General features: G+C 38.6%; 1 protein-coding gene across 3 annotated transcripts in view; it reads left to right on the top strand.

Moving 5' to 3' along the window:
• TEX15 (testis expressed 15, meiosis and synapsis associated) overlaps positions 1-25,263 on the top strand; it is an 87,710-nt gene that overhangs the window by 16,612 nt on the left and 45,835 nt on the right. For 2 of the 3 annotated variants that reach the window (XM_054720064.1, XM_054720066.1), the window contains exons 1-3: positions 8,183-8,219; positions 11,587-11,737; positions 16,058-16,223. In XM_054720064.1, coding sequence (XP_054576039.1) covers positions 11,599-11,737; positions 16,058-16,223 — 305 coding nt within the window. In that variant the 5' untranslated portion in view covers positions 8,183-8,219; positions 11,587-11,598. Of the gene's footprint in view, positions 1-8,182; positions 8,220-11,586; positions 11,738-16,057; positions 16,224-25,263 lie in introns of those variants that run through there. The other variant, XM_054720065.1, reaches the window with a different exon arrangement.

Here is a 25,263-nt window from a genome sequence, read left to right on the forward strand (position 1 = left end):
TGAATTTGATATGCCACACTTCTTGAAAGACTTGATTACTGTTTCTGTATCAATATCATTCCAGGCTTTTATGACAAACTTGCACAAAACATCCAACTGTGGAGCACACATGTTTCCCCCTTTTGTGAATGACTTTTCGCCACTAACCATCCATTCATTCCACTGTTCTCGAATGCGATCTTTAAATGTGTTTTTCTGGGCACAGCACCACTCTATCTCTTTTTTCCATACCCCGGGCGTCCCAGACGCCTGCAGCTTGCTCCATCCTTCACTTACACCTTCCTGGTGAGGCGCTCCCTCACCTTGTCATCGGGACCGCGTTAAGTCACTTCTTTCCACGAATCCTGGTGAGTGGATTTTCTTCTACCGTACTTGTACAGCGCTGCCCTTGCTGCTTTCATATGGTCGGGGGGAGCTCAAAAACGGCTGCGGTCGCATCCCCGCCATATGCGGCGAGCACCCAGCCGCACTCCATTCATTTCAGTGGAGCCGGACGGAGACTGTATGTGGCACAAAAAGGAGCCGACTGGAGACACTTGCGGTCTCCGTCCAGCTCCATTGAAATGAATGGAGTACGGCCGTTTTTGAGCTCCCCCCACCGTATGCAGCAACCGCAGATTCTCCAGTCCGGCTCAGAAGTTTCAGCACCTGCCCTATAAGACGACACCGGCATATAAGACGACACCCGACTTTTGAGAAGATTTTCCTGGGTTAAAAAGTCGTCTTATATGCTGGAAAATACGGTACATAGAGTCCCAAACAAGATGAACCCCAAAAGACCGACACCAAGGCACATCATAATTAAACTGGCAAACACCAACGACAAAGTGAGAATATTAAAAGCTGCCATAGAGAGACAGAAAGTTACCTACAAGGGATCCCCTATTAGAATATCAACTTATTTCTTAACAGAAACACACCAGAACAGAAGGGAATGGAATGAAATATACAAAGTGATGCAAAGCAAGGGACTGAATCCAAGAATACTATACCCAGCAAGACTATCATTCAAAATTAAAAGTGGAATCAGGAACTTCACAGACAAAAAAGGGCTAAGAGAGTTTATTAACACCACGCCAGCAATGCAAGAAATGCTAAAGGGACTGCTGTAAAAAGACAAAACAGAAAGGCAAGAAGAAACACAAACATTAAAAATAAAAATGATGACAAACAAGTACTTATTAATAATAACATTAAATGTAAGTGGATTCAATGCTCCAATCAAAAGACATAGGGTAGCTGAATGGATAAGAAAACATAACCCATATATTTGCTGTCTGCAAGAGATCCACCTCAGAACAAAGGATTCACACAGACTGAGAGTGAAGGAATGGAAAAATATTTTTCAGGCAAATGGAATGAGAAAAAAGCTGGGGTTGCGATACTTATATCTGACAAAATAGACCTCAAAGTAAAGGTCATAATAAGAGATAAGGAAGGCCACTACATAATACTAAAGGGAGAAATTCAACAAGAAGATTTAACTCTGGTAAACATATATGCACTCAATATAGGAGCACCCAAATACATAAAACAACTTCTGGAAGATATAAAGGGAGAGATTGATAGCAATACAGTCATAGTAGGGGACTTTAATACCCCATTGAAACCACTGGATAAATCCTCTAAACAAAAAATCAGCAAAGAAACAGCAATCCTAAATGACTCACTAGATCAGATGGACTTAATTGACATCTGCAGAATATTTCACCCCAGAGCTACAGAATATACATTCTTCTCCAGTGCACATGGGACATTTTCAAAGATAGACCACGTATTAGGACACAGGCAAAGTCTCTTCAAGTCTTTCTGTCAAGAGGACAGAAATCATAACAAGCATCTTCTCAGATCACATTGGCATAAAACTAGAAATGAACTACAATAAAAACAATGAAAAAAATCAAATACTTGGAGGCTAAATAGCATGCTATTAAACAATAATTGAGTTACCAAAGAAATCAAAGAAGAAATAGCATCCTGGAAACAAATGACAATGAAAACACAACAATCCAAAATCTATGGGACACAATGAAAGCAGTCCTGAGAGGGAAGTTCAGAGCTCCACAGGCCTACCTCAAACAACAAGAAAAACTGTAATAAATTATCTAACCTTGCAACTTAAAGAATTAGAAAGAGAGCAACAAGAAAAGCCCACAGTATCCAGAAGGAAGGAAATAATAAAGATCAGAGCAGAAATAAACGACATAAGAGACCAAAAAAAAAAAAAAAACAGTACAAAAGATCAATAAAACCAAGAGCTGGTTCTTTGAAAGGATAAAAAGATTGATGAACTTCTAGCCAGGCTCACCAAGAAACAGAGAAGACCCAAATAAACAAAATCAGAAATGAAAGAGGTGAAGTAACAACCGACCCCACAGAAATACAAACAATTATGAAAAAATACTATGAACAACTCCAACAAACTGGACAACCTCTATGAAATGGACACATTCCTAGAAAAATACAAGCTTCCAAAACTCAATCAGGAAGAATAAAAAAAACTGAATAGGCCGATAACTACTGATGAAATTGAAACAGTAATCAAAAAGCTTCCAGCAAACAAAAGCCCTGGACCAGATGGCTTCACAGGGGAGTTTTACTGAACATTTAAAGAAGAACTAAAACAATCCTTCTCAGACTATTCCAAAAAATTCAAGAGGAAGGCACACTTCCAAGCTCTTTCTATGAAGCCAGTATTACCCTAATCCCAAAACCAGATAAAGACACACAAAGAGAATTACAGGTCAATATCCCTCGTGAACATAGATGCTAAAATCCTCAACAAAATTCTAGCAAACTAGATACAGCATTACATTAGAAAGATCATACACCACAACCACGTGGGATTTATTCCAGGGATGCAAGGCCGGTTCAATATCTGCAAATCAATAAATGTGATACATCTCATAAACAAATTGAGAGACAAAAATCACATAATTATATCAATTGATGCAGAAAAAGCATTTGACAAAGTCTCAACACTCTTTTCTGATAAAAACGCTCAGCAAAGTGGGAATAGAAGGATCATACCTCAACATAATAAAAGCCTTATATGACAAACCTACAACCAACATCATACTCAATGGGCAAAAACTAAAACCATTTCCCTTAAGAACAAGAAAAAGACAGGGATGCCCTCTTTCACCACTCCTGTTCGATATAATGCTGGAAGTGCTAGCCAAAGTGAGCAGACAAGAAGAAGAAATAAAAGGTATCCAAATTGGAAAACAAGTAAAACTGTCCTTATTCACAGATGGCATGATACTGTACATAGAAAACCCTAAAGACTCCATCAAAAAATTATTAGACTTAATAAATGAATTTGGCAATGTAGCAGGATAGAAAATTAATGCCAAGAAATCTATGGCATTTTTATACACCAATAGTGAACTTACAAAGAGATTTTAAAAAACAGTCCCATTTACCATTGCACACAAAAAAATAAGATACCTAGGAATAAACTTCACTTAGGAGGTAAAAGACCTCTACTCAGAAAACTACAGGACATTGAAAAAAAGAGAGGAAGACATAAACAGATGGAAGAACATACCGTGTTCATGGATTGGTAGAATCAACATCATTAAAATGTCCATACTACCCAAAGCAATCTATAGATTAAATGCACTCCCCATTAAAATACCAACAGCATATTTCACAGATCTAGAAAGAACTCTCAAAAATTCATCTGGAATTTAAAAAAACAAACAAATAGCTGCAGCGATCCTGAGAAAGAAGAACAAAGTAGGAGGGATCTCAATACTAGATTTCAAGCTATATTACAAAGCCACTGTTCTCAAAATTGCCTGGTACTGGCACAAGAACAGACATATAGACCAATGGAACAGAACAGAGAACCCAGAAATCGACCCAAACCACTATGCTCAATTAAAATTTGACAAAGGAGGCAAGAACATACAATGGAGTCAAGACAGTCTCTTCAATAAATGGTGCTGGGAAATTTGGTCAGACATATGCAAAAAAATGAAACTAGACCACCAACTTACACCATACACAAAAATAAACTCAAAATGGATAAAGGACTTAAACGTAAGATGGGAAACCATAAAAATATTAGAGGAATCCACAGGCAGCAAAATCTCAGATACATACTGAAGCAATATCTTCACCCACACAGCTCCTAGGGCAATCGAAACTAAAGAGAAAATAAACAAATGGGACTACATCAAAATAAAAAGCTTCTGCACAGCAAAAGAAACCATCAACAAAACAACAAGAAAACCCACTGCATGGGAGAACATATTTGCCAACAATATCTTCGATAAGGGTTTATCTCCAACATTTACAGGGAACTTAATAAAAGGAAGACAACCCAATCAAAAAATGGGCAATGGTCCTAAATAGATACTTTTCGAAAGAAGACATAAGGAAGCCAAGAGACATATGAAAACATGCTCAAAGTCACTAATCATCCAAGAGATGCAAATCAAAATGACAATGAGGTACCATCTCATACCTGTCAGAATGGCTATCATCAACAAATGACAAATGCTGGCGAGGATGCGGAGAAAATTGAATCAATTTTGGAAACTTTTTTTTTTTCAATTTTGGAAACTAAATGTCAGAAGGTTTTACAGTCATAATAATAAGTACTTCTCAAAAATAAATTATGCGTATTCTGTTTTTAGACAAATATTCTATGATCCTGAAGAGTTTTTCAGATGTCTACCTACCAACCCTAGCTATTTCTTAAGTTTATTCTTAGGTATTTTATATTTTCTGTTTCTATAGTAAATGGAGTCTTTTCATTTTTTAAGAGGTTTTAAATTTACAAAGCCAAAAAATGGAAAGGTAATAAAGATATAAACTAATAAATTGCTCTCCTTCTCATTCCTAAATCACCAAGTGTTCCTTTCTCTATAGGCAACTAAAGCTATTGATTTCTTTCCAAGATAATTTATACACATTTAATAAAAATCTCTTATACTTATATTTTTATAATTCATACATAATAAAAAATTCAAGCACATATGAAAATAGAATGTTATAATGAGCCCTGATCAAGCTTCATTTATAAACTGGATAATTTTTAAGCAAAACCAGATGCCACATTAGCCCCCTCCCCATGCACAGGTGTGTGTTCGGTGTGTGTGTATAAAATAAACTGTATTGATTTTAAATCAACTTCATTGAGAATGAAGCCTAGGGAAGAAATGAAAGATATGAATTAGGGGTTAACATATTTGAAGAATAAAGGTAGAAGTTCTAACATACATAACTAAAAGTTTTATTCTAAGGAAATAGAACCATATTCAAAGGTAAAGTTGCTGAGAATTGCATATAACTGTCCAAGATAATCAAACCTTAGATATAAGAAATCCATCAGATAATTAGAATACAACATCATGATGAAAATGCAAAACATCAGAGACAAAAATATTTTAAAAGCTGCTAGAGAAAAAGATTGCCTATAAATTAATGCCAATATGTAGGTGATTTTTTAGTAGGAGAAGTGGATGGCAGTAAATAGTGGGATAATATCTTCAAAGTGCTGAGAGAGAAAACAGCCAGTATAGGATTTATTCCCAGGAAAATTTAACCTGATACATTATGTTCACACACAAAATAATAGAATTTATCATTCAATTGTAAAAGAATTAAAATATTCTCTTTAAAATTAAGGAAAAGACCAAGATGACTGTCATTATCACTTATAAAGGCAGCCCTCCATATCTGTGAGTTCCACATTCCCATATTTAATCATCAGTGCATCAAAAGTATTAGAAAAAGCCCAGCCAGTGTGGCTCATGGATTGAGCATCAACCCAAAAAACAAGAGGTCATTGGTTCCATTTCCCCATCAGGACACATACCTGGGTTGTAGGCGTCGATCAGGCTGGCAGGGGAGTGGTTAGGGGGTGATCAGGCTGGTAGGCAGAAGCAGTTAGGGGCAATCAGGAAGGCAGGCAGGCAAACAGTTGGGAGCCAGCAGTCCTGGATTGTGAGAGGGATATCCCACTGCCCGTTTAGTCCTGATCCCACCAGAATTGGCCCAGATTGGAGAGGGTGCAGGCTGGGCTGAGGGACCCTCCCCCCACCTCTGTGCCTGAATTTTGTGCACCGGACCTCTAGTTTAAAATAAGGGTGTCTCATAGGGATATTATGAGCATTAAATTGATCAATATATATCTAATTCACTTAGATAAAGGGTACCTAGTAAGTGTTAGCGATAAATGTTAGCCCTTATTATTATCATTATCCTAACACCATTTTAAACATAATAGCAGTGAATAAAAATGTAACTTTTAAAGATATCATGTAATTGAAAAATTATAAAGTACCTTAGAATAAATACTTTAAAATGTGTAGGAAGGCCGCGGGGAGGTCAGTGGGGAAGAAAAAAAAGAGACCTATGTACTACTATTTGTAATACCTTAAACAATAATTTTTTTAAAAGGCTTCAGGAAAAAAAAAATGTGTAAAACCCTCATGGGGAAAAATTATAAACCTTTACTGAAAGATACTAATGACATGAATAACTGTAGAGATATACTATATTCACAGGTGGAAGACTAATATAGCAATGTCATTTCTTCCAAAATTGATCAGTAGAGTCAATGATATTCCAATTAAAACCTAAATAAGATTTCTTATTAGGCAAGCTTATTTTAAAACTAGAGGCCCAGTGCACTAAATTTGTGCACTGATGGGGTCCCTAGCGACTGCCGGCTGGGTACTCCCTCCCTTCCCCTGGCCGCCTGCTGCCACAGGGGCCTCCCTTCCTTCCCCCGGCTGGCCCCTGCCCCCTGGCCAAACTCCTTGGACCAACTCTCAGTCGAAGAGACAATTTGCATACTACACTTTTATTATATAGGATGTGTGTGTAACAGCAAAGATGCTTTGGAAGAACAAGATTTGTCTTTTCTTTTGATTATGCCCAGACATATATCAAGATTTATTTATAGTATGATAATAATACAGGGTTGCAGAAAAACACCACAACCAATAAAACAGAGCAGAGAGCCTAGAATTCATGCCTCTATGGAAAATTGATTTATGTCATAGATGGTACTCTAGATAAACGGGGCAAGGAAAGCTTGATATGCACGTGGAAAAATTGAATCCTTACTTACCTTAGACAAAAATGAATTTCAGGCAGACTAAAGACTTAAAGGTGAATGGCTATACTATAAAACTTTTAGAAAATAATATGGGGATTGTCTTTATGACCTTTGGGAAAATTATTTCTTGAAGTTGAACAAAAGCAAAAAAGAAAGCACAAAATGTAAAGGAAAACTTCATAATTCTGACTAAATTAAAATTAAATATTTCTGTTCAAAAAAGTGAAAAGACAAGTTTAAAACGTGGGGGGAATTATTTGCATCATGTGTAATAGGTGAAGAGTTAGTATCTCAAAAAGCTTTCTTGCAAATACATAGAATAAACAGCCTCATAGAAAAGTGAGTAAATACTTAAACAGGCATTTCACAGATGTGAAAACACAAATGGCCAAAATATACTCAGTAGATGACCAATGGCATTAAAATCAGAAAAATGCAGAATAACCACAATATTATTTGCACCTAACAGATTGGCAAAAATTAAAGTCTGCCAATATCAAGTGTCAATCAGGATGTGGAGCAAATGGAACTCTCATACACTATTGATGATAGTATAAAGATTCATTATAATACGTAAAAGATTGAGAAATTAGACTACACAAAAAGTAAAGTTCTGCTATGAAAGGAAAATGCCATAAAACTAAAAGATTAAACTATTGGAACACTTACGACAAATTAAAAACTACTTTCTATATAGAGTCTTTACAAATCATTAACTAAAAAACCATCTTGTAAGCAAAAAATGGGAGAAAAAGAAACAATAGATTCACAGAAAAAAGTAAATGAGATGACTCAGTCTCGACTACGTGATAGTAAAAGAAATGCAAATTAAAAGCACCAGGTTCTATTTTTATTGCTTGCAGAGACAAAATAATAAATTTTAATTATTATTTTCTTATATAAGTGAAAAAAGTAATTATAATAATAAAGGCAAGTTAAAGAAAGATGAGTTATAAAAAGACTTAAAGTACTACTTGAGAAGTGGCTGTAAAGTCAGGATTATGAAGTCACAAAACTCAGGAAGAGCTGATTGGTCGAGTATCAAATGTAGAGAGGCCAAGTAAGTTCCGAACCAGAAGTGTGCTAATGTGAGTGAGAGAGAGACTGTTGTGGACATGGATGTCTGAAGATTGCTGTTTAGGTAGAGTAATGATGGTGGAAATTAAATATGACCCTGGCAGGTTTTGTTTACTTTGTTTTTTTAAATGATCAGGTTTGAGCCTATTTAAAATATGCTGTTGAGCAGGATAGAGAGAAGCAAAGTGGGTAGGGATGAAATTCATAATATAGTGTAGAGATCATTGCAGCAGTGAGAGTGTAGGAGGAGAAATCCCTGAAATGGATATCATGAGACCTATATTTATTGTTTCAACTCTGACACTTAGTTGCTTCATCTATAGCAGGAGTTAGCAAACTTTCGGTAAAAGGCTAGATAGAAAATATTTTAGTCCTTGTGGGCTATACTGTCTGTGTCACATTTATTCAGTTTTACTCTTTATAATAGGAAAGCATCCATAGACAGTAGATGACTAGGTCTGTCTGTGTTTCATTAACTATGGACCCTTGAATATTAGATCATTTTAAGTGACATTAAATATTATTACTGATTTTTTCCAATCACTTAATCTTGTGGCCCCTACAAAAATAGGTAGTGGGTTGGATTTGGTCCACAAGCTATACTTTGCCAACCCCTGATGTGTCCAATAAAAATTTGGACTAAATATATATATACATAAAATAAATATACACTTAGTGGGCTTAATCTCACTAAGTGTATATTTAGTTTATCATATGTATGATCTGATTTACCCTTTTGTTTATTAGAAGTAATCTTAGTCTCAAGTATTTAGAACTCTCAAGAACTCAGAATTTATGTGATTGTGACTAAAATTCCAAGGACATTATTTATTCATCATTTATTCTTCAGGAACTCTTTCCTGAGATTACTAGAAGGGGAATGATTTTTTGTCATATCTGCATACCATAATTACAAAAATACTTTAGTAATTTAACAATAGATTTATTTTTTACTTAAGTATATTTGGGGATGGAAAATAAGTGGAAAGTCAGTATTATATGGCACAAATAAAAGGTATTAGTAAATACAAATTAAAACATAACAGTATTATTTGCCAAAAAATCCTGAAACTGAGGCATTGTTTCTTTTTGTTAAAGAGAGAGCACATTTTTAGAGATGTTAAAGGTAAGTTAAAAAGCTGATTAATGTAAAAGTTTGAAAGAGGACTGAAAAAAACTTTCTCAATAATGCTTCATGTATCTAAAGTCATCCTACGTTGCCTTATATTAGAAAACCTTTTCATAACTGATAGTTAATTCTTATTATTAGGACTCTCTTAAGTTCAGTTGAAATACCAAGTACTGTTTTGTTTTTATTTCTATTTACAGTGTACTCTTATTAAAGATTCTTATAGTAACTAGGTAAAAGATTTTGCAGATTAATTTAGTAATCTCTAATCTATTACCAGAAGTCTCAAGCATTCAGGTCTTTAATTTTTAACGATAGACTTAGGAATCTCAGTACAAATATTCTTTTAAAATGGACTTTGAGAGTATAAAGTTTTTTGACTTGGCTATTGACATAAAAGGTATTTATTCCTTTGCCACTAATTAGTCTCTCAATAATGCACACAGAGTAATGCACTGTACAGGAAGTTAGTGGCTTCTCCAAGTTTAATTTGGTTTGCAGAGCTAGAATTAGAACCAACATCACTTGCCTTCTCACCTAGTTAACTTTACAATACTGTGCTTCTTGACAAACTATAACTTGATTCCATAGTATAGGCTTCAGAGTTACACTAATGGTTAATTGTGTGTAGTTAACTGTGACCAGGATCTGTATCCATGTGAGACACTTGATACTATTATTAGCCTTAAAGAAGTTCGGTATTTCACCTAATATTATAACCTGATTTTTCTTGCCTTTCTAAATAAAATTTATTCTTAATCTCTCTATAGTATTTAGGTCTAAAATTTCTTTTATAAGCTGAAACTCATCTCACTCCTAGAAAAGCCATTTTCCTTTTCCCGTTAGCTTTTTAGTTCCTTTATACTTTTTATTCTACCATTGTGAGCACCTCTCACATATTGTTAAAAGCAGTGATAATGTGTGTCCTTGTTTTATTCTTAATTTGAGGTAGTATTTCTGAACAAATTAAGTGAATTCCTCAGGTCTTTATTACTATTGGAGAAACATTTTAGAAAAAAAACATACATCTGAAATATTCACCTTTAGTGAAAATATAATTTAACTGTATTTAAAAGCAATATTAAGTATTGTTACAGCATGTAGCTCTTCAAGTAAAGTATTTTCAACTGATGATCATATACCTTTGTGGGGGGTAGGCATAGATCATGATTAATTGAAGAGTTTTTTTGTCATATAAGTCATTTTAATAAATTATTCTCCCTTTTCCCCCTTATAAAACTACCAGGTGACTATGACAGTCTTGGTAGCTCTCTCTGGAGCTGGTAGATTTTTAAGTATATTCTTCTTAAAGGTCAACACCACTAGTGTCTATCAGTGTGGCTTGATGAAAGACTGAGTTCCTTCTCTTCCTGGAGATGTCTGTTTCTATTCTAATCCACAATTGATTGGGATAGTGCAAGCTGACCTTTCATAAATGGAGGAGAAGGGTGGATTAGGGGGAAAATCCTTCATGAACCTTCAGTAGAATCTTATCCTTTGTGATCCTTCTGTGGAATTTTGACAGCTCTTAATTTGAATTGTGATGTAATGTTTGAGCTAAGCAGTTGATAGATATCAGGAGGCCCATGAACTAACTAGATTATGAAATGGTATGAAAAATACATGTTCACACATATGTGGTGGGCTCCATAGCTTTCTTTTGATATCCAATATGAATTCTACTTGAAAGGTTAAGAATCAAATTATGTGAATTCCTTAAGTGAATTCATTGTGGGGAAGGGGAAAGAGGGTTTGGGAAAAGAAGCGAGGAGGAAAGCAAAGGAATTTGTTACTACTAGAATGACAATATATGATGTCTTAAACCATTTGTAGAGTGATATTTAGGAACAACAGTCAATGAATAACTGTTTTAGGCCATCACTTGTTGGGTTAGCCATGCAATAATTGGTTTACAACTTTCATAAGTTCTTCCAAAGCCAGAGATTCTGATTTATAAAGTATTGTCTATTCACAGAGGTAAAAAAAATGAAAATGAAAATGTAAGAAGTAGAGGATTTGGCAAGAATTTTACCAAATGTTAGTAAAAAAAAAAAGTGTTTTGTAGTTATTAAGCTTTTCAGTAACACAGAGGCTTTTTTATTACCCAATTACATGAGTTAAAAAAGTCTATTAGAAACTACAAAATAAATATTTAACCTGGCAAATTGAGATTGAAACCTATTGTCATTGTGGCCAAGAATATAGCATTATTTAATTCCATGTAAGAACTTTTAAATGATTTTACTGCCATTGCCTCATATCTTTATTGACTTTTTGCTTAATAACTTTGGGTTGATTTTAGGCCACCAAAAAAATGGAAATGAAAGAGATTGCTAAACACAAGCCACTGTGGAAAATGAACTCAGCCAGTGAATCTTTATCGATTTCTGGTGTAGAAGACAATCCTTTGAAGAAATTTACCATTCCCAAGATTAGGAGGGCAGCTGGGAAAGGTAATAATATTTCTATGAAAGACGGGGTTATTTCATAACTATTACTTCATTTCTATGCTTCTTAGTCTATGTTTACCTTCTATTTTGACTATAAAATTAGCTTAAGTCGGGCCTTTAATGCCTTAAACACACATGTACACAAAATGGAATAGACATTCCTCCTGTCCCTCCTAAGTACACCTAAAAAACACTGGACATCATAAATAAAACAAACATAAGAAGACTTCCAAAGGTGGAGCGAAGATGACAGACTGGCTAGGGACCCAGAGACTCAAGGAATGACATAGTAGTAAGTTCTCTGGATTTTCTTTTTATTTCCTCCATATCTCAGATGGTATGCGCACAACTCAGGAATGCCAATTGTCACAGACCCAAAAAGTCCCAAGAAAATCTGTTCTCTGTTGCCAAGTACTGGGAAAGGGACATCCTAGGAAGGTAGAAGCATATTTGATAATAAACACCCTACTCCTTCAAAATAATAGGTTGGTGGGGGCAGCTTAGCTCCTATACCTTTGTCAGCAAAGGTAAGTAGAGGCATAAACTTCCACCTATGTCTGTCCCCTTCGTGGCAGTAACAAGTTCTCCTCCCTGCCATCCTCTGCCCTTGCAGTGTCAGTGGATTTCTACCCCTGCCCTGTGGTGATGAATCGCTCCTCATTGGGACTAGATAGAGTCAGTGAAGACCAAGTAGGGAACATAGAAATTTATTACACCCACCAGTAACAAGGCACCTGTCTGCCTCCCACAGTGTCAGTGGAGGCTGAGTAAGAAAGTGGACTTCCACCACTTTGTAATGGTTAACAGGGCATCCCCCCAGGGCATCAGTGGAGACCCTTTGGAAAGCCAGGACTTCAACACTGCCTGATCGTGAAGATTCAGTACCCCCCACTTTCCCTATTGGCACACTTTATTCTACCAGTTCAGTTTTAGTAGAGGCTTGTTAAAACAAGATTAAATGTAATCCAGAGTCTCTTGACAATACTAAAATGACCAAAATGTAATTTTTTTAATCCTCATCCCGGGATATGTTTATTGATTATTTAGAGAGAAGAAGGGAGAGAGAAATTGATTTGAGAAACATCATTGGTTGCCCCTTGTATGTGCCCCAACTGGGAACCAAACCCGCAACCTAGGTATGTGTCCTAATCAGGAATCGAACCCGTGACCTTTTGGTGTATGGGATGATGCTCCAACTGAGCCACACTGGCCAGGGCCAAAATGTAACATAAAAATTACTTATCTTACCACCACCCAGGAAAATCTCAACTTGAATGAGAAAAGATCATCAACAGAAGCCACCAATGATAAAACAAATATTTAAATTATCTGACACAACTTTTAAAGCAGCCATCATAATGATGTTTCAACAAGCAAGTATAAACACTCTTGAAACAAATTTAAAAAATAAAAAATAAGCGAATAAATGGAAAATGTAATATGGAACCAAGTATAAGTTTTGGAACTGAAAAATACAATAATTTATATAAAAACTTATTTGGAATGGGGTCCAGAGAAGAACTGCAAAGACATTGGAAAGAATCAGCAAATTTGAAGATATATCAATAGGAATTATCCATCCTGAACAATATAGAGAAAACAGAAAAATTTAACAGAGCAATAGGGAGCTGTGGAATAATAATAAAAGATACAATATCTTTATCCTGGAGTCCCAGAAGTAGAAGAGAAAAAGTGTGGAGCTGAAAAAATATTTGAAGAAATATTGGCTGAAAATATCTCAAATTTGGCAAAAGGCATAAAACTATACATTCAGAAAGATGTATAAACCCTAAACAGGATAAACCCAAAGAAGTCCATGTCACGGTGCATCATAATCAAACTTCTGAAAACTAAGTACAGAAAAAATTTTTGAAACTTGAATCTACATGTTATCTATAGGAGAAAAATTATTTAACTGACAGTAGATTTCTCATTAGAAATCATGGAGCCCAGAGGAAATGGCCAACATTTTTCAAGTGCAGGAATAAAAGAACTGTCAATCCAGCATTTTATACCCAGCAAAAAATATCCTTCAGGAGAAGTGAAATAGACATTCGCCAAAAAAGTAAAACTGAGAATTTTTCATCAGCAGATACATCCTAAAAGAATGGCTAAACAAAGTTATCCAAACAGAAAATGACAAAAGAAAGAAACTGTGAATATTAAGAACAAAAGAGAGAATAAAAATACAGAGAAATATAGTAGACTAGAGGCCTGATGCACGAAATTTGTGCAGGGGGCTTGGCCTTCGCAGCTGTGGTGGCTGCCTTGACCCTCGCAGCCCTGGCTTCATCTAGAAGGACATCTGGAAGGTCGTTTGGCTGTCCGGTCTAATTAGCCTATTACTCTTTTATTATTATAGATCATTCTCCTCTGGAGATTTTTTAATATATTTTTATTGATTTCAGAGAGTAAGGGAGAAGGAGAGAGAGATAGAAACATTAATGATGAGAGAGAATCATTGATCAGCTGCCTCCTGCACACCCCACAATGGAGATTGAGCCCAAAACCCAGGCTTATGCCTTGACCAGGAATCGAACCATGACCTCCTGGTTCATAAGTCTATGCTCAACCACTGAGCCATGCCAGCTGGACTCCTCTTGAGTTTTTTTTATTATGTTTGACAGTTGGATCAAAAATTATAACATTTTCAGACATTCTCAGTGAATATAGAGGAAGTATTTAAGACAATTATGAAGCAAGATGTTACCATTGAAGGAAACTGGGTAAATGGGCTAATAGGATCTTTCTGCACTATATATTGCAACTTCATGTGAATCAGAATTAAAACTTCCTAATAAAAATGGAATTTTAAAAATGTTCAAGTAACCCACAGGAATGCAGGAAAATGAAATAGAGAATTAAGTAGCTAAGAGAAAAATAAACAGTTAAATGGCAGGTTTAAGCTTTAACATATTAATTATATTAAATGTAAATTATCTAAATACACTAAAGACAGAGGTTGACACTGGATTAAAAAAAATGTGAACCAACTATATACTATCAAATCCATTTCACATTCAGTGCTACAGTTTGGTTGAAAATAAATACATGGAGAAATACAGGCTATGCAACCAATCAAAATAAAGCAGGAGTGGCTATTTAATATCAGATAAAATAAACTTCAGAGGGACAAAAATGATCAGGGAAAGAAGGCGGATATTGCATAATAATGAAAGGGTCACAGCACTAATAATAACAATCCTAAATGTGTATTCACCAAACAACAGAGCTTCAAAATACATGAAGCAAAATTGATAGAACTGAAAGGAGAAAGGGACAAACCCAGAATTATAAAGACTTTAGCTTTCCTCTCCCAACCATTGATAGAACTACTTACACAGAAAATCAACAAAGACATAGAAGAACTAAATAGTGTCAGCCAACAGGATCTAATTGATGTTTTTACATTACCCAACAACAGCAGAGTGGACATTTTTTTTAAGCTGCCATTTGATACTCAAGATAGTACGTTGGGCCATGAAACATATTTTAAGACATTTAAAGGAATTGAAGTCATACAAATATGTTCTCTGACCACATGAAAACTAGAAATTAATGTTTCCAAGCACATGGAAAGTAAACAGCATATTTCTAAATAGTCATGAGATTTCAAGAGAAAATAACATTTAAACTGAATAAAAATGAAAATGCAACATATTAAAATTTGAGGGACAGAGCATTGCTCACAAATTTACAGCACTAAATACTTACATTAGAGAATGGGAAGGTAATCTAAGCTTCTACCTGAAGAAATTAGAAAAAGAATCTATAATAATAAAAACGTAATATGTAAATCAGCCGAACAGCAGAATGACCATCTGGACGACCACGTTATGACACGTACTGGCAATAGGCCAGCCAATGTGGGTGCGATGTGATTGGTCAGGGGGGCCCGCCATTGCCCCATGATCACCCCACAGAGGGAGGCCCAAGCCACCGGCCGGCGGGGTGATCAGTCGAGGGGGAAGGGAGAAGTGGCAGCAGATGCGGGCAACGCCAGGCCAAGGTGGGTGCAGGTGGGGGGTGGGGTCGGCTGCCGGCAGCTGGAGGGAAGCCCAGGTCCCAAGTGCTGACAGCTGGAGGGAAGCCTGGTGCTGGCGGCCAGAGGGGAGCCGGTAATGGCAGTCAGGGGAAGGAAGACCTACCCTTGCACGAATTTCGTGCATCAGGCCTCTAGTAACATGATAAACCCAAAACAAGCAGAAGAAAGGAAAAAGCTCTAGTATTTGATTATTTTGTGTCATATATCAGATATACAATTGTCGTTGTACAAGGATGTAATTTTAAATGCAAACCACTTGCCCTTTTCTTTATCTTTAGTTTACTTGTCATCTTGTTTCACCAATACTAGAGAGTATAGTTTCATACATGACACTCTTAATCAGTGCCGACTTGATGTAAGGTGTGATCTACAGTCATCATGGCAATTTGGGGATACAAAACTAGTTCACAATAAGGATCTGGAAAACAGTTTTACTTCTAAGAGGTAAGTTACTATGACCTAAAGAAGTTTGAGGTTTCGTTTTGTTTGTTTTTACTATAAAGTCTTCTATAAATTTGTTATTTCTACCATTTGAGGTTTTATAAATATTACTAAGAAAATAAGTACAGATTTTGTTTATTCATTATTTTTTGTTGCCTTCTTATAGACTTTTGTGATAGTCAAAAGCTAAATGTGAGATTTGATTAGTGAGTTTTATACATTAACTAGAGACCTGGTGCACGACATTCATGCACTTGGGGTGGGGGTGTCCCTCAGCCTGGCCTGCGCCCTCTCGCAATCTGGGACCCCTCGGGGAATGTCCGCCTGTCAGCTTAGCAGGAGCGGTTCTAAGCCGGCAGACAGACATCCCCTGAGGGGTCCTTAGCGCTGCCACTGCACTCGCCAGCCATAAGCCTGGCTTCTGGCTGAGCGGCGCTTCCCTGTGGGAGCGCTTCCCTGGTGGGAGCGCACTGACCACCAAGGGTCAGCTTCTGTGTTGAGCATCTGCCCCCTGGTGGTCAGTGTATGTCATAGCAACCGATCTTTCTGCCATTCAGTCTATTTGCATATTAGTCTTTTATTATATAAGATTAGCTAGATTTCAGACATTCCTAACTTTTTAATCTTGGTAAAATTTTCTTTGTACCTCCTGCTATATAAAACAGCAGTTAAAATATTTAAAACGTAACTCTTTTCTTGACTTAACACTTCAAAGACTGAGTTGATGTTTTTATTAGGCAAGATAATACCTGGCTATTTCCAGCTATTCCACTAGAAGCACTATTTTTTACACTTAATTTTTTAAAAGTACACCTTTTCCTTTTTGGGAAGGCACATTCCATTATGTTATTTTGATAAGAACCAGAGCATATTCAAAGTTCTCATGGTAAACATTTTATATGTATAGGTATAGATCTTATGTGAACAAAATTCAGTTTAGTTTTTTCATTATCTGAACTTACCTCCTTCACCAATTTGCATTTATCTTAAAAGTTAATGGACCCATCCTTAGAACTCATTTTGAAATGTTTGGGGTTTCTTTTTTTGTTTTAGAATCAATTCTTCTTGACTCACACATATTGTCCCACTCAGTGGTTTTTGGGGAGATCTTATGGGAATGATAGAATTAGTTGATGGTATATTCTTGTTATCTAAAAATCCCAGTTTTGAGCAAAAGTAAAATGGAGTGGATATATCCTACCCCTTGTAGACAGAAATAACAGTTTCATCAAAAATGAATTTGGGGCATTATTCCTTGATTTCGGTTCTTTTAGGCATTTAATAATTTTGTTCTTTTTCATAATGTCCCCACCACCACCATATAACATTTTATTTTCAACCTGTTATTTCTCCATGTGAATGTTACAGAAAAGTTAGAACAACTACCCAACAATGCAAGACATGTTAATCATTTTAAATGACCAATAGGTATAGAATATATTGATTTCTAGTCCAATTAGATAAACTCACTTGTTTCCTGTAGAACTTTATACTGATTTTATAGAAATAACCACAATGCATTGGTTTTGTCTAATTTCCCTACTACATTGTGAGTTTCCTTTTATATGTTTTTGTGTTCATAATAAGAAACTGAGTCTGGCAAAACAGGGGGTACTTAATTATTAAATTAGGTTGAATTTTTATTTAACCTAGCCTAATTTTATATGTGAAAAAGTGAATGATAGGAAGTTCCCTTAAGTAAGTGGTAAGGCACAGGTAGAAAAGAAAAACAAAAGGGTAAGTAAATAAGAATGGTTAGCAGAATAATAGAATGAAAAAATAAAGTATTAATAACATTGATTGCCTCTGGCTTTTCTTTTTATCACTTCCCTTAGAGGAGTTTATAAATCTGTGGTCTCAGCAAAAGAAAGTTGCTACAAAAAGATACCAATCTCCATTTCTTATCTACATGCCATCTACCACTTACTAATTGTGAAAGCAGCAAGAACACATTAATCTAAATATCTATGTAGTCGATCATTCATTAAACAATTGAGTGCCTACCATTTCAGATATTATAGTTTACCCTTGAACAGTATTGGGATTGGGGCACTGACCACCTCTACAGTTGACTCTTCTCATATACAGATCCCCAACTGCAGGTGGAAAAGACTGTCTTTGATATCCTTAGAGAAAAATGTTTTCTCCTCAGCCTTAAAGAATTTACATTCTAATGGAGAAAATGTCCAGCTAAATATAATGTTATAATAAAGATATAGGTGTACAGATGAGGGATTGATTATTCGTCCTAAAAATCTTGAGAGATGTTGTGAAGAATAAGGAAACTTGATCCCATCTTATGGGTAAAAGAGAAACTGAATTCTTAAGTCCATTACCTTATTTATATCAGTTTGATCCTTTTTTTTTTTTTACAATAACTTACCTTAAAACATCATCCTATCTAATAAAAGAGTGATATGCAAATTGACCATCACTCCAACACAAGATGGCTGCCCCCATGTGGACACAAGATGGCTGCCACAAGATGGCCCGCAGGGGAGGGCAGTTTGGGGGGACCAGGCTTGCAGGGGAGGGCAGTTGGAGGGGACCAGGCCTGCAGGGGAAGGCAGTTGAGGGGAATCAGGCCAGCAGGGGAGGGAAGTTGGGGGTAACCAGACCAGCAGGGGAGGGCAGTTGGGGGGAACCAGGCCTGCAGGGGAGAGCAGTTAGGGGCGACCAGGCTGGCAGGTGAGGGCAGTTGGGGGTGACCAGGCCTACAGGGGAGGACAGTTAGGGGAAATCAGGCCTGCGGGGGAGGGTAGTAGGGGGCAACCAGGGAAGCAGTGGAGGACAGTTAGGAATGACCAGGCTGGCAAGGGAGGGCAGTTTGGGGTTACCGGGCCAGCAGGGGAGGGCAGTTGGGATGACCAGGCCTGCAGGGGAGGACAGTTAGGGGCGATCGGGCCGGCAGGGGAGCAGTTAGGCGTCGATCAGGCTGGCAGGGGAGTGGTTAGGGGGTGATCAGGCTGGAAGGCAGAAGCGGTTAGGGACAATCAGGCAGGCAGGCAGGCGAGTGGTTGGGAGCCAGCAGTCCTGGATTGTGAGAGGGAGCCCAGATTGGAGAGGGTGCAGGCTGGACTGAGGGACACACACACCCATGCATGAATTGAGTGCACCAGGCCTCTAGTAAATATATAAAAGGATATCGTTTTAAAGAAAATCAGTACCCAGCTTGATGCTGTGGTTGAATTTCTACTTGACGTCTCAATTCACATTCCATTCCTGGTGAGTAGGCTGAGCATGGTTAGTTTTATTCACTTTATTTATGATTTCCAGAGTGGGCAGAGCCAAATCATTTTGAGCCAGTGACACTCTGAGAACATATTGGCTTGGAGTGTGGGTGGGGAAGAGTCTCTGGAAAGAAAAGCCAGTTTGATGTGAACAAGGAAGCTTGTTGCTCCAGCCACTGATAGCACTCTTAGAATAAGGAGAGACTAATGATGTTTGCATACCCTAAAGCTGAGAATAGCAGAACAAAAAGGTAGGGAAAAAAAACCTTAATTCTTAACATCTGAGCTATGAAATCATCAGCCCTGACAAAGGCTGCCTGATGTCTGAATTTCTTGTTATAAGAAGTTAACTTACGTTTAAGCCAGTTTGAGTGGGTTTCTTCTATACTTGAAGTTGCTACAGGCACCTCTCATAGACACCAGAGAGGTGTTTTCAGCCAGCTCCCTAAGTCAGAGGGAGAGAGCTGTCCCCATCTGGGTTCTTCTCCTATGAATGAATTCAAGGCAAGTGACTCCAGACAACTGTATTGTGTTAAAGCAAATTAATTAAAGAAGTAATTTATTAAGGAAATAAAACATGCAAGTTTATTAAAGGAGCAAAGCAAGCAAATCTATTATCTGACATAAAGTGCCAGTGGGCTCTCTCCGCTAATCTGAGGAGTGAATGGGGTGGGGATTTCTGCCTTATATACTTTTCTGTCTATAGATTTAATTCCTCTACCGAATATCTTGGTACAGATTAATTTTCAAGGTCCCCCTTTTACTTGGTTGTGGCTTTCCCAGAATTCCCAGAGAAGCCCCTGGCAATTTTATCTTGCTAAGCCCTGAGACTGGTGGCTTTTCTTTTTAGGGATGGGGTGAGATAAGACTGCACTCTTTCTTCCCCTTCCTCCCTCCTCTCTCTGATGTCTTTTAATACTTTCAGGGTAATTTAAGCTTTGCATTCTTTAATTGTATTAAGATTCCTCCTTCTCTCTCCCTTCTCTTCCCCCTCCTTTCCTGCATTCGTTGGGGACACATTAACCATTTACTCTCAAGTGTCCTTGCTATTATTTCAAGCTGGCTGCAGGCTGCCAAACTGTTTGGCCTTGTTTAACCTTTTGCACTCAGATGTCGAGTGTGACTCGACACGGTTAGCATCGGTAGCAGCTCTTTTTATACTCTTTGAATGTATCAATAATTTGAAATATAAAAAAATCCAAATAATAAGTTTGTATGAAAAGAAACTCCAGTTTTTTATTCTACTGCCGTGCTTTGTAAAATCTGGGGTATTTAAAAAACTAAATCCCGAATAGAAGAAAGGAATCGAGAAAAAAGCGAGTGCAAAGGGTTAATTTTCTTGTCTCAGTCTTTCTATTCCTCCTGCCTTGGAATTTTTCTAGCTTCTTACTATCCTGTAACAAAGTCAACAGCATTCCAACTGATATTGAAGGGAAAAGCATCTATATATACACTAGAGGCCCGGTGCACGAGATTCGTGCACTTGGGAGGGGTCCCTCAGCCAGGCCTGAGCCCCCTCACAGTCTGGGAGCCCTCGGGGGACATCCTTAGCACTGCAGCAAAGGTGGGAGAGGCTCCCGCCACCACTGCTGCACTCACCAGCTGTGAGCCCGGCTTCTGGCTGAGTGGCGCTCCCCCTGTGGGAGTGCATTGACCACCTGGGGCAGCTCCTGCATTAAGTGTCTGCCCCCTGATAGTCAGTGCACCTCATAGTGATTCTGCCATTCGGTCAATTTGCATATTAGCCTTTTATTATATATACTAGCGTTCCCATTGCAGGAAAAATCCTGCAATAGGATTTCCTGCTGCACTCTACCCCGCCTCCATTCCTCCCTTGTCGCCCGCCCCGCCTTCTCCTCCAGCCCGCCTGCTTTTCCCTTCGCCCCCGGCCCTGCCTCCGCTCCTCCCTTGTCGCCCGCCCTGCCTTCTCCTCCAGCCCGCCTGCTTTTCCCTTCACCCCCGGCCCTGCCTCCGCTCCTCCCTTGTCGCCCGCCCCGCCTTCTCCTCCAGCCCGCCTGCTTTTCCCTTCGCCCCCGGCCCTGCCTCCGCTCCTCCCTTGTCGCCCGCCCTGCCTTCTCCTCCAGCCTGCCTGCTTTTCCCTTCGCCCCCGGCCCTGACTTCGCTCCTCCCTTCTCCTCCCCCCCGGCTTGCTTGCTTCTTCGAAGCTTTACTCCCTTCTGCAGCTCTTGGCTTCTTTCGACGCTGTCTTGATATGCAAATTAGCCGCCATCTTTGTTGGGGTAATTTGCATACTTGTCCTGATTGGTTGGTGGGCGTGGCTTAGGTGTAGCGAAGGTGCGGTCAATTTGCATATTTGTCTATTATTAGATTAGATATATATAAAAAGAGATAATATGCAAATGAGCCAGGACACTGTAGCATCACGACCGCTCAGGAGGAGGCTGCGCACACAGGTGGGTGGGAGGGGACTGCGTGCGCGGTGAGGCAAGCCACGGATGGCACAGGCCCGCAGACAACAGGGCCTGCAAGCCACACACGCCGGCAGTCCCACTCTGCGTGTGAGCTGCAGAGGAAACACCTTTTCTGACAGCTCATTGGCTAAGCTCCCCCTACGCCACTCTCAGTGTTCATGGTAACTTGAATATTAAGAATCCAAGAAGGTGATCTAGGGTTTTTCCATCTCACTCCTGGAGGAAAAAACAAAGGTCTGCTGCTGGAGAGGCTAAGAAATGTCATACCTGCCCTAGCTGGTTTGGCTCAGTGGATAGAGCCTCGGCCTGCCGACCGCAGGGTCCAGGTTTGATTCTGGTCAAGGGCATGTACCTAGATTGCAGGCTCCTCCCTGGCTGGGGCCCAGGTCAGAGCTCATGCAGGAGGCAACCAATCGAAGTGTCCCTCTCACATTGATATTTCTCTCTGTCTTTCCCTCTCTCTTCCACGCTCTCTAAAAATCAATGGAAAAATATCCTCAGGTGAGGATTAAAAAAAAAGAAAGAAAGAAATGTCATATCCTATAAAAGAGACATCTTGAAAATGCTTAAAGAAAGTTGTCATTTTTTCGTGGTGAAGAGACTGAAGTCCATGTTGATGAAAACACCTTGATGGCTGTGGTGGCCGATAGTGGCAGCAGCAGCGGGGTGATGGGGGTGGCTTTTTCCCCTGATCAGCCTGGTCGCCTTCTGCAGAGGACATCCCGTCAGTAGGACATCCCCTGAGGGCTCCCAGATTGGAGAGGGTGCAGGTCAGGCTGAGGGCACCCCCCCCCCAGTGCATGAATTTCATGCACCGGGCCTCTAGTACTAGTATAAGAGATTCTAAAATATGGATTTAATCTGGAAAGAGGTCAAAAAGGAAACCCACACCCTAACCGGTTTGGATCAGTGGGTAGAGCGCCGGCCTGCAGACTCAAAGGTCCCAGGTTCGATTCCAGTCAAGAGCATGTACCTTGGTTGCGGGCACATACCCAGTGGGGAGTGTGCAGGAGTTCAGCTGATCGATGTTTCTCTTTCATCGATGTTTCTAACTCTCTATCCCTCTCTGTAAAAAAATCAATAAAATATATATATTTTTAAAAAGGAAACCCACTGTTCCCAGATGGGAAGTTCGTGATATTCCCTTATACTTTAGGACACAGACCTATATGGCTGTGGTTTGGGGGAAAATTGTACAAAAAAATTCAGGGTATTGAAGTGCTTTGTCCATTTTCTGCTTAGATCCAAGAAGCCTTAAAATTTCACATCTGGTCAGAAAGAGTCTTTCTGCCTATGGCCTAGTTTTGTTACAGAATTTACCAGGCGACCGAAAAATATGCAGGAGTACCCAGGGATATAGGAAAAACCCATTTATTTTCAGATGTTTCGCATGTACTAGTACAGTGACTCAGGGGTCAGTTCTCCAAATCCTGAGCAAACCAATATGGAGGAAGCTCTCCTTTTATACCCTTTGGTTTCTTTGTCCCCCAAATATGGATGGGACTTCCGGACCTTTTGCGGGCTTTGCAAAAAGCCCCGTGTGTTGGGATTGGGGGCTGTGACACACCTAAAGGCTTGGCCTGGGACAAGCTCTGATAATCCCCTCTGGGGGTTGTATATTGTTCATGGTTTGTGGCCTCTATAAAGTGGGAGTTCATAGGTAAACAGGTCTTGCAAGACCAGATTGTGGAGAAAGGGGCAGTGATTGTACATTAGCTTACTGGCACAGATTCAGATTGCTAGCCCCCTCAAAAATGTCTTATTTTCCCCATCAGTTTCACAGATCAGCTTTGCAAAATTAACTTGAGGAAAGGAATTATTTTTTTTCCAGAGTTAATGTCAATGGGAGTTTGAAAGGAAAGATTTAATGGGAGATAAGTATGCCACAAAGCACAAATATATTGCCTTCTACCTTTCCCATATACCTCCTTTTGAGCACTTTCTATCTGGTAAGTGAAATTATTCAAGTTTTTATAGTAAAGATATATTTTAAATGCAATTTGGGAGAAGAAGCTGATTGTATCAAATTGGAAGAGGTAAGGGTCACTCCAAATGCAGGGTCCTGGGGGATGGAAAGGTTTGAAAGGCTTGTTGCCAGGAGACAAATTGCTAATCACAGCCATTGTCTAAAGGGGTTACTAGCCTTTGGAATTTTGAGGGCAAAGAATTCTAGCTACTTCTTTTTAAAAGGATATACTTAGTGCTAAGGGCCAGTTAACCCTGACCATTTTTGTGTTGTTCTTCACTTTTCTGAATTTAAATACAGTTATCCTAATTTTTCCTCCATCAATGTATTTTGGGTGTAGATAATTTTGTAGCCATTTATTGCCTAACGTTGACTAGATGGATCTATATCCACACCTGTTGGAAATGAAAGCATATTACTCCCATTGTGGATCTGAAGTTAACTGCAGTAACTGGATGAGACTTTGGCTTACTCCCTTTTGTGAAGTGGATGAAGGTGTTTGGTGTGAGCATGAGCATTTTGAAGGTAGATGTGTTAGAAGAGTGTGTATGAAGAGTAATCAAATGTGTAGACTGTGATCTCCCTAATAATTCTAAATGATCTTACATACTTAGACTATTCTTTGTTCCATTCCCCTTGTCTTTATTGGTTTACTGATATCCAAATCTATTCACTATTGATATGTTAAAAACTTTAACTATTAAAGTTTTCTTAAAAAGAAAGGTTTTATTGAGCCAGTGCTCTCTAGAAAAGGACCAGATCCTGGGGCCTAAAGTCTAAACCTCCAGGCAGCAGGGCTAGATGGAGAAAACAGCAGTGTCTGCCGTCCTGGAGTTCATGGGCTTTTAAATACATCAGGTAGGCTGAAGAAAAATGATGTAAGTTGTTTTGGAAGTTGTATGAGGGGGATTCAGCCTGCTTTTGGCTGGCTTGAAAGATGGAGGGAAGGTGTTCTGAGCCAGGGAAAGCAGGTAACTTCTAGAATTTGGGAACAGCCTTCAGCTAACAGTCAGCAAGGAAACGGATGTCAGTCCTCCAACTCTAAATAACTGACTGTGCCAGCGTGAGATAGATCCTTTGAGCTTGAGAAAGGAACGCAAACCCAGATGACACCTTGATTTTAGCCTAATGAGACCCATACTGGGCTCATGACCTACATAACTGTAAGATAATGAATTTGGTTTGTTTTAAATCCACTACACTTCTGGTAGGTTGTTGTTTTTTTTTTGGAGGGGGGATTGTTTGTGTTGTTTTTTTTTTACTTCTGGTAGTTTTTTACAGCAACAATGGAAAACTAATACACTACCTTTGTGTGAATTAGAAAATTTCTTTTACAGATTTATTAAAATACTAGAGGACTGCCCTAACCGGTTTGGCTCAGTGGATAGAGCGTCGGCCTGCGGACTGAAGAGTCC

This window comes from Eptesicus fuscus, chromosome 8 (assembly GCF_027574615.1).
Source record: "Eptesicus fuscus isolate TK198812 chromosome 8, DD_ASM_mEF_20220401, whole genome shotgun sequence".
Taxonomy (NCBI): domain Eukaryota; kingdom Metazoa; phylum Chordata; class Mammalia; order Chiroptera; family Vespertilionidae; genus Eptesicus; species Eptesicus fuscus.